The sequence below is a fragment of a genome, unplaced genomic scaffold (genome assembly GCF_019419815.1).
Source record: "Pyrus x bretschneideri cultivar Hongxiangsu unplaced genomic scaffold, Pyrus_bretschneideri_v1 Contig22, whole genome shotgun sequence".
NCBI lineage: Eukaryota > Viridiplantae > Streptophyta > Magnoliopsida > Rosales > Rosaceae > Pyrus > Pyrus x bretschneideri.
In genome coordinates this window covers 5,758,459-5,768,483 of record NW_025999524.1, presented here as the reverse complement: position 1 = coordinate 5,768,483, position 10,025 = coordinate 5,758,459, and the positions used below count along the sequence as shown (strand labels likewise).

The 10,025-nt window shown below is 39.3% G+C and overlaps 3 protein-coding genes across 3 annotated transcripts; 1 reads left to right on the top strand and 2 right to left on the bottom strand.

The window, feature by feature from the left end:
- Positions 1-3,100: 3,100 nt before the first annotated feature.
- LOC103943138 (NADH dehydrogenase [ubiquinone] 1 beta subcomplex subunit 7) lies at positions 3,101-5,793 on the bottom strand. The gene is made up of 2 exons (XM_009353345.3): positions 5,371-5,793; positions 3,101-3,328 (listed from the first exon to the last, which is right to left on the bottom strand). Exon 1 carries the CDS (start codon positions 5,697-5,699, stop codon positions 5,391-5,393), a length of 309 nt encoding a protein of 102 aa, XP_009351620.1. The 5' UTR covers positions 5,700-5,793; the 3' UTR covers positions 3,101-3,328; positions 5,371-5,390.
- Positions 5,794-5,957: 164 nt separating this feature from the next.
- On the top strand, positions 5,958-7,315 carry LOC103943140 (short-chain dehydrogenase reductase ATA1). The gene is made up of 2 exons (XM_018646446.2): positions 5,958-6,351; positions 6,437-7,315. The coding sequence occupies exons 1-2, from the start codon at positions 6,293-6,295 to the stop codon at positions 7,251-7,253; spliced, it is 876 nt and encodes a 291-aa protein (XP_018501962.2). The 5' UTR covers positions 5,958-6,292; the 3' UTR covers positions 7,254-7,315.
- Positions 7,303-9,770, bottom strand: LOC103943141 (eukaryotic translation initiation factor 3 subunit I). Its single transcript, XM_009353347.3, has 7 exons — positions 9,334-9,770; positions 9,115-9,242; positions 8,882-9,001; positions 8,689-8,778; positions 8,241-8,327; positions 8,056-8,135; positions 7,303-7,590 (listed from the first exon to the last, which is right to left on the bottom strand). Exons 1-7 carry the CDS (start codon positions 9,731-9,733, stop codon positions 7,515-7,517), a joined length of 981 nt encoding a protein of 326 aa, XP_009351622.1. The 5' UTR covers positions 9,734-9,770; the 3' UTR covers positions 7,303-7,514.
- Positions 9,771-10,025: the final 255 nt, after the last annotated feature.

The following is a 10,025-nucleotide window of genomic DNA, read 5'->3' as shown; positions in this document are numbered from 1 at the left end:
TTATCATCTTCGTGTGAAGAATTAAGGGAATGAACGAGGAATGAAAATATTATCTTTCTTTGGGTCAATGATTAATATTATTACTATTGTGTTGTAGATATTGATTATTAATTTTTTATTCTTCCGATCTGGACTGGAAAATGAAGAATGATTGAAGAGAAGGGGTTCCCATCCGATCCCCACCATATTTTGACTTTGCAAGCTCAACTGCTCAAGGCATCGAATTAGGTGAAAAGTTTGAATTATTGTGCTGTTTTAATTTTGATTGATAAACTTTTACTTTGTGTGTGTACCCTTTTGGCTATATGGCTAGTGGTCCAGTCGACCAGATCTCCAGACGTTACGAATGATTTCTGAATATCAAAAGACAGTAGAACCAAAGCTTCTAGATTATTTGTTTTGTGTTACGGTTTTTGGCCTCATATATTTCACGAACAGAGTCGCATTGTAATAAAACGCAACGTAAAGATGGAACCTCACAAGGTCTCAATTTTTATTACCGAAACCAATTCGTGTAACTATAAAAAATGATGAAAATTTTATCATGTGTCAAGCAATCGGTATTTCATTAGTTCATAAAAGTGCAAAACATCAAAAGATGTTGAGAAAAAGAAAACATGTTGATACAAATTTTGATGAAGTCATTACAAAACATCAAAAGATGTCTGGAAATAGAGAGAAACAAAATTATGATTTGTTTGTTCCTAAAAATATTTCATCGCCTAGACGTCTAGAGAATGATGAATTTTAATTTGTTTAAATTCTACGAATAGACATAAAAATTTTTTGTTTTGAGTTTTGACATAAGATATTTTTGAAAAGTTATAGATGGAGAGATTTTTTAATGTGTTCGAAATATGGAACGGTATGTCATATGTTATTATACAAGTATAAAAAAGTTTTTTATCCAAGTATCTCTCCACTTGTACAATGAAATATGACGTATATGTCTGTGTTCCGGACACACTGATACATCTTTCTTCCTTGTGGACTTTTGAATTGGTTGACATTTGCATGGCTGCATGCCCGAGACTATTATTATTCCCTTCGATGTTACTTACTACATTATATTTTCTTTGTTAAAAGGGGAGTTTGAAATTTGTGGTACATTTGTGGGTGTCTCAGTTCTCTGTACATACCTTCTTTGTGGATTTTTGTAGGTTACCTCTTCAAATTGAGTACCTGCAATAACATAGTCGTATATGTATTCGTAAGTTGGCACCGGCCCATCTGTACGTTGTGAACATAAGGAAGACAGAGAAACCCTTGATTTAATTAGGTTCACCCGTTCAGAGAAATGAGATTGGAGCAATGTGAGGTTATTTGCTGCTATCATTTTTCATTCTACGTCATATAATAAGTGAAAAAATCGAACGACAACCTTGATCCTAGATGAAACAAAATACAAAAATTACAAAATAAATGAATAGATAGAGCCTACGGCACAACATGCAGAACAGTCTACAAGCAAATTAGCTTCCGAGGTCGAGCAATCGCAATTTCACTATAGGAATTTGAAAATGAATGGTGGACTAGGCCACTTGATCATTTAGGTTGTTTGTTCAGCATTGATGAGATCTATAGCATCGATATGTTAAGTTGTGTAAAACTCTTTCTAGAACGGGAGAAGAACGACACGAACCAAACAAGCAAACCATCTTAAGTAAGAAAAGGGGCCGAATCTCTTATGCCGTATGGACCATGAACTCAAATTAGACACCTAAACTGAAACTTACAATGACACACTTATCAAATTGTTCTTTGATCCATTCCAACATCTACTCTACATCATAGATCCATATGTGAGTCAAAATTCAAATATAGCAGCTACACATATCGTAGTATATGAATGCATGTGCGTACAAACAGCTAGATCGATGAGAAGACTAAACTGTCTTGCCAACAACTTTTGGAATAAGATCTCCATTCCTTTATATCATAATTTTGCTTTGTTGGTTGGATTTACCTTTGATCCTTCTCTCTCTCTCTCTCTCTCTCTCTCTCTCTCTCTCTCTCTCTATATGTATATATATTTATATTTATATATTATATGTGCATGGTCAAAGTCTAGGGAATATGTGATGAATAAAGAAGTCGGGCCCACGGGATATTGGAATTAGGTGGTTGAATTTTGAATGTTACAAATGAAACCGCAAATTGATCGCAATTTGCTTTTACTAAACATGCGATTGGCTGTTTCCAAGACCTAGAGCTATCCTCTCATGCACGTAAGCTGCCATGCAAGGGACATCATCGCTCATCAATAGCTGACACGTTCAAAATGCTTCACTTCCACGCCATCTGTGAATGTCGTCATGGATTTTATACACACTTTGCAATCAATTTCGAATTTGGATCATTATTATTTATTCTCTCAATTCTACCAAAGTCCAAATAAACCTGCGATATCTAAGGGCCGTTTCCTAACTTAAAAAAAAATTAATAATGTTAAAGAGACTCTATCATAAAAATAATACTAGAAAGATTAAATTTTTAAATCAAATGATATGATCATACTTATGCGTTGATTAATGTGTTTAATTTTTATTGATGATATATCATTTAGTTTACAAATTTGATTTGAAATTTTGATCTCCCTCACATGACCCCTCTCAAAATAAGACTCTTTAGGGACTCTATATCACCTCACAGTTTAACATGAATCATCATACCAACATGCCAAAAACATGAAATGGCAGTGAGTCTAGGAAAGTCCCAGTTTTGAGAGTCTATTTAGCATTTCTCTTAAAACGAAAAACTACCATTTTCAGTTTCAAAGTTTTGCCTTTCAATTAAAAAAAAAACACAAAAAAACAAAAACTAAAAACAAAATATTTATCAAGTAGAGTGGAAAAGAAGTTTTGAACTCAAGATGCAAGGAGTTGTAAGGCCGAAACCTATCTCCTCTATGGTGGAGGGCTTTGCAAAGGTTCAATGAGGCCAGCCCAATTGAATCCCAGTTAAGCACAGGCTTCCCAGACTTCCTCAGTATCCAGTATAACCGAATTTGATCCAAAGTTGAAGCGAATGTGCGCCCAAAAAGCTAAAAAAAAAAAGTTGAAACGTAGAGTTTTACCATCTATTTTCTAGCCGATCCAAATACAGTAAAAGAGCAAGAAGATGCAATTACCGTTTCGGAAAATCTGAATACAAATGTCAAGCAATGCGGGACTAAATTTATTTGAATACTATGAAACTGGTTGCACAACTGAGAAAGCGAAAGGACCGAGTCTATAACATTTGTCTCAGTACAAAAGAGTCCCGAGAAATTTCTCATCAGTTGCGGTAAAAAGCATCAAAATATCCACACCTCACAAATTTATGCTTCCTGCAAAAAATTTATCCAGAGTAAGTAGGTAGAACCAGTAAATTGAACTAACGAAAGTAAGACTGAAAAATAAGGCTTCCGGCCATGTGATCATCGGTTACTGAAAGCAGCAACAGAAACTGGGGGTAAGTGTATTGTTTGAAGGTCTTTTACTCTCGACTTTCAATTGTGATCGGGTTACGAGTGTGTGCATAATTGCATATTTGAGTGCACAAATGTATGTACTTAGAAATGATAATACATTCATAAACTACTTTATCAGAAACTTTTCCATGCGAACTTTCTGTTTCTTTTATACAAAAAAGGAAAGATTGAAATGTATCAAGGCGACACGTTTTTATTTGGCTGAATGAATCGAAATGATGAGATTTTGAAATTTTTGGTTTCCCAGTTTGGGTGCATAAATATTAGTCAAGATACTTGTTCTACTTCGCTGGAAAAACAGAGAGAAGAGGGAATGTATGATGCAGGATATACATGAATGTGGGCTGCCAGATATATATATGCCAGAAAAATCTCTATTCCATGTACAAATATGAGAACGAGCTAGATAGTTGACACGCCCTGACGTTGCTCATCTTCTCGCTTGCATTTGATCAGTAGTTTGAGTTGTGCTCCCCTTTAAAAATCCCACCTAAATGGGCTTTAGAATGACAAAGAAGCTTCTTGGAGTGCTAGTTAACTTGAAATGCCCCCACATTGTAGAACTATCAGAAATGACCTCACCCTATATTACCTCCAGCCCCAATCCTTAAACAGCCTGGCTATCAGCCCTTTCCTCTGAGGTAAACGAAGGAAGGTGGCAAGGACAAAAAAGGGGGAGAAAACGAAAGGCGTTTTCTGGTTCCCCCTGAGACGCAGGGTGTGTGTGAAGGCTCTGTTGTCTTGGGGTACAGAAGTTGTACATTCAAAAGTACAGGTTGTATCTTGGCGATTATAACTCAGTTGTTAGAGCATTGGGCTTTTAACCTAATGGTCACACATTCAAGACCCGCTATATGTGACCAACCCAATGAACTTTCTAATAAATTAGTAAGTAATTCAAATTCCTAAGTCACTTGGGGATAGGATATGCTGATATGCTAATAAAACCAATTCTAGAGTCAAAATAATTGTAATATTATCCTTCTATTGAAATCTGCAAATATTGACTGACAAGCAGCCACACACTAACATGACACGAAGAAACCTGGGATTCTTGAATTTTCCATAACATGGCATTAAATTCACTAACCAACTAGAAGAATTTCACTGCTGAATGCTCCATTGTATAAATTACATTACCAGACAATAAGAAAATCAAAAGGACATCTCACACACAAATAAATCCCGCCGACCAGTTTATACGTATCCTCCCACACTTGTCTTCAATTGGCTTCTCTAAAAAGAAAATACAATTGTACATGTTCATGTGAAAACACAGCTTCTTCATGTTCAGGTCATATGTAAGCTTGCTATACGTTAGTACCAAGCAAGTGCACTATATACAGCCATCAAAAACCCGAACACCAACATAATTCACACTACACTACTAAGACTCCATATAAGGATCTAAAAGGAAAATCCACTAACTAGATAAAGATGCCGATTTCAAAGCTGATAATGTTTTTTTCATTCATTAGAGGGTGACCCAAATCCCAAATCATTGATTTTCATTAGACTGAGCTGATATTATCCCAAAAATTAATAGTTTTCAAAAGGACCACAATCCCATTTGAACATTGGTTAAATTCCCAAGCTGATACCAGCTGATGTTTAATCCCAAATTTCTACCCCTCCACCCAAATCTTTCTTCAAGCTTGAACCCATGAGTGAAGAAATCCTAAATACAAGACCCCATATTTCTCTTAGAAACTGCATTGAGCCCAATTCAACACAAACCCTAGGTTCCATAATCGCCCCGAAAAATTCCACAATAGCATCCCAAAAACACACAATACTGAGCAATTAACAGCAAACCCATTAATAAAAGAACCAAAAGTTGAAATTAAAATGCCAAAAACAAGAAATTGAAGAAGCAAAACAATGAAATAGTGAATTACCCAATAACGGATGGTGGGTTCTAAGCGTTGGCGGTGTTGGGAATGAGAGGAATCGGCTGCCCCTTCTTATTTCCCTGCTTCAACTTGGCCTCCTCCTCGCGGATCTTCTGCATCGCGAGCATCCTCTCCATGACGAGCTCGTACTCGCACTTCTCGTAGGTGTGGCGTTCGTTCTCGCACTTCCACGGGAGGTAGAATTCCGCCTGCCTGCACTTGTTCAGAGGGATCAGCAAGTGGGCGCACTGGTCTCTGTACGGAATCGGCACCCGATTCTCCACCATCTCCGCCTGCGTCGCTATCATCTTCTTCGACGTTCCCTCAGCTGCCATTGCTTTGAAATATTCAGCCCCTTTTGGTTCCGGGTGCGCTGTGATGGTGGTGGCTTCCGCGGTCCACGCCGGCTTTCGGTGTCGGAGTGTTCAAGGTCGTTCCAGAGTGCGGATTCGTATTTTAGTTACCATAATCCACCGTAACAAATACCTCTCGTTCTTGCTGGTTTCAGTTTTGTTTTTTTGTTTTATTTTTTTTTCAGTCAATGAAGAAAAATCGGGAAGTTTTCTGGTACATTGGGCTGTGCGGCCCAGATGAAGCCCAATGGACAAAAATACCCCTAATCGGATGGATTACTCGACAGAAGTACCGATGGGAGGAGCATCGGCCTTCCTTGAAGTTTGGGGAGGCTCATAACCAAAGTGAAAATTCAAACGGAAAAGTGAAACGGTTGTCCCAAAACGAAGAAAGAAAAATAAAAAAAAGTAGGCCACCGGATTCTTATGGGTTGGAAGTAGTTGTAAGGAATGGAAAGTGTGCATGGATTGAATAATCAAAACTTGTAAAGAGCAATGCTCAACTTGCTTAGCTTCTACACCAATCTGAAGTTGCATTATATACCGTCAAAAACTCAATCGAATTGACTGAAAATATGGAGCCATCTATTCCGATGCACGATGAAGATGAGGCGCAGAGGCCGCCTTCAAAGAGGTTGGTTGTAAACTTTCGCCGAAACTCCTGGTGATTCTATGTTTATTTGTATATACGCGGTTTTTATGTGCTCTGGTTTGGTTAGGTTGGCGAACAAAGTTGCAGTCGTAACTGGGGGTGCACGAGGGATTGGAGCTGCCACAGCCAAGCTATTCGCTCAACACGGAGCGCACGTCGTTGTTGCTGATATACTCGACGAGTTGGGAGCTACACTGGCTGATTCTATTGGCGGCCGCTACATACACTGTGATGTGTCAAAGGAAGCTGATGTTGAATCAGCTGTCGAGCTTGCACTCAAATGGAAAGGCCGACTTGACATCATGATCAACAATGCCGGTGTTCCCGGTCCCCCGGGGAGCATAACCAGCCTCGACATGAAGCAGGTGATGCACCTCCTCTCAGTCAACGTTCTCGGGGCTGTGCATGGAATAAAGTACGCTGCAGCGGCCATGATCAACGGTGGAAGAGGAGGGAGCATCATTTGCACATCGAGCTCGGCTGGTATCATGGGAGGCCTCGGAGGACATGCCTACACATTGTCAAAGGCGGCCATCAACGGATTGGCAAGAAGTGCCGCGTGCGAGCTGGGAGTGCATGGCATTCGCGTGAACAACATTTCCCCTCACGGGGTTCCTTCGGAGATGCTCGTCGATTCCTACAGATGGCATCTCGGGAAAATGGACATGACGGCAGAAGATGTAGGCAGAATTGTGGGAGAGAGGGGGAGCTTGTTGCGTGGTAGATGGGCGACCGTGGAGGATGTTGCAGAAGCTGCATTGTTCATGGCCAGCAAAGACGCCGGGTTTATAACCGGACATAATCTCGTTCTTGATGGGGGATATACTTCTGCTGTAAGTACCATGAGCTTCATCTACCAGAATAGTGATAAGGATACCGTGTAATTCAATGACGGATCATAAAATTACAAGTCAAATTCTAAATAAAAAGTTATTGGGACAACCAGAAGGATAGATGTGATTATATCATCTATAAATCTTCTACAAAACTGTTTTCCTTCCAACGACAAGCAGCAAACACAGAACATGGTTTGTTGAATCACAATTTCAAAACTACGAAAGTAAATGCTCAACACGGCTCGTTTGGGAAGGGAGAAGTAGCCTTTCCCGAACCTCCAAGGCGAGAGTTAATATCAAGCTGCAGATCTAAATCTTGATGTTAAAGTAATCAGAATCAAAGTGATGTAGACGTACGTAACCATCCTCACCTCCGCTCGAGAAACTGTTAAAGAGAATAAACAAAAACCCAAAATATTAAGATAACCTCAAAATCGCAAACATCAAATTCTTTTTCTTTGCAGGAAAATTATGTCAATTCATACAGGCTGATGATAAGTTAAAACACATCCATCATCAATTGATAACAAGGATACCATTATTACCAATTTACGTAAATAAGATGTGTAATGTTTATGCACGATTTCATCTCGATTTAAAACTAAATTAGATCTTCTAGCTAAACAAATAGTTCATGTAAAACTATATCGCAAAGGGCATGAAAAATGGATCAATCAACATTAGCAAAATCAATATTGCACAGACAAAGGTAATAAGGAATTCCTAAACTATGTAGCAAAAACTATCTAATGGTAATCAAATCCAACTCTAGTTAAGAAGAGTTTGATCGTTATGTATTCACAAATCATGAAACCAACAAAAGTAGTTAAAGAGTACGAACTAACTATACCTTTTTCCATCGGGATTAAACGCCAAAGCATTTATAGGTCCAAAATGTCCTTTAACACCTCCAATCTCTTCTTGAAGAATCTATGTATATGAAATTTTAAATAAAAAAATCACTTACTGAAGAGACAGCAACCAAGAACCTTCATGCTAAAGACATTAAAAATAAAAAAAAGTAATATCGTTTACCTTGTCATAGAATTTGGCTTCAAATTTCCCAGAACGATGATCAGTTGTGGTGACCATTGATGCATCTTGACCACCACCAAGTACCACCTGGATAGCCAACAAGGAATTTTGTTTTCATAAAAATAATTCTTTTATAATGAACCAGGAAAATAGTGCATATCTATGAGATACAAAGGAATACGCGTCTTTAGTACATATCATCATTCACCAAAGTTAAAACTAGCAATTAACTCACAAAGTTACAAACTATTCAGTACGTGTATGTGAATGATAGAAAGCATTTAATCGTATTTGTACTAACTCCACTTTTATCTTAGTATGTCAGCAAATTATTGAATCAAAACAAGTTGGGATGCAAATGAGAGTTTTAGTAAATGAAATACCGAAAAGACAACATTTTGGAAACATGCAAGATAATGCAAACAAAATTGAGATTACAGTTACATACATGATCACAAAGAGGAGACATTGCAACGGCATTGACTGGACGCTCTGTCACGTAGGTCTTGATAAGAGTCAACGTTCTAGTATCCCACAGCTAAAACATATGCAACACAAAACACAAAACACAAAACTCAGTAAAAATACGAAACCTATATACAACTCTGTTAACAAAGTAGGAAGATTATCAGATGCATTACCTTGGCAGATTTATCAAGCGAACCGGTGAGGAAATGGGTACCATCTACAGATTTTGCAAGTGAAGTTATGGTCTTTTTGTGACCCACTTCCGGATCATTCTCCTTAAGTAGCTTACCAGTCTGCAAGTTAATCCAAAACACTTAGAGCCAATCAAATTAAAGAAAAAGCTTTCAGATTTCCAATGCAAGTATTGAATAACGTCACGGCAAGCCAATGTACAATGTACACTCACCTCAGAATCCCAAATGCGAATAACCGCGTCTTCTCCAGCGCTTATGATGGTTCTGTTCAGAGGGCCCCAAACAGCTCTGTTTATTCTTCCCTGAGGTCCCTTGAGTATCAGAGCCGATTCCCCAACCTCTGAAAGTTCGAATCCGCCGATTATTCCACATCCAATTTTAGATAAACCCAAAAGCAATACAAAAGGAGTGGGAAAATCAAAGAAGCTTACGATCTTCGGGGTCACTGGCGATGCGCTTGACGTGAATCGCCGACGTAACGTCCATGAAGGGGTCGGTGGTGATGACGGCGAGTTTATCGCCGACGGAGAAGTCGACAGCCCTCGCAGGCGAGTCAAAATTGAAGGTGAAGAGCTGCTGACCGGTCTGAACGTTCCAGAGCTTGGCAGTCTGATCGGCGCTGCCGGTAATGAGGCGGGCGGAGTCTCTAGACACATCGCAGCACCAGACGGCGCCGTTGTGTCCACGGTAGGTACCGAGGCGCTCGCCGTTGTCGGCGAACCAGACGGTGGGGTTGTGGTCCTTGGCGCAGGAGAAGAGGAGGTCGCCGTCCCTGTTGTATTTGAGGAAAGTCAAGGGCCTCTCGTGCCCCTTCATCAGGATCGGCCTCATCGTCGGAGTCGGAGAAGGAAGGAATCGGTGGAGAATTAGGGTTTCGAAGGAGTAGGGATGGCGAAGGCAGATAGGCGGATTCAGAGGAGAATTTTGGAAGGAGGTGGAAGAATGGTTTAGGTTTAAGCCAATTCGGGTTGAGTTAGTTAGACGGAGCGTGGGTCCGTCGGATTTTGGGAATCAGAAATTTAGGCCCAAGCTTGGCGTTACGAAATATATTTACATCAAATTGTATACAGATACCATCCTTACAAGAAATTAGACAAATTTAAAAATTTTAAGACGTTCATTT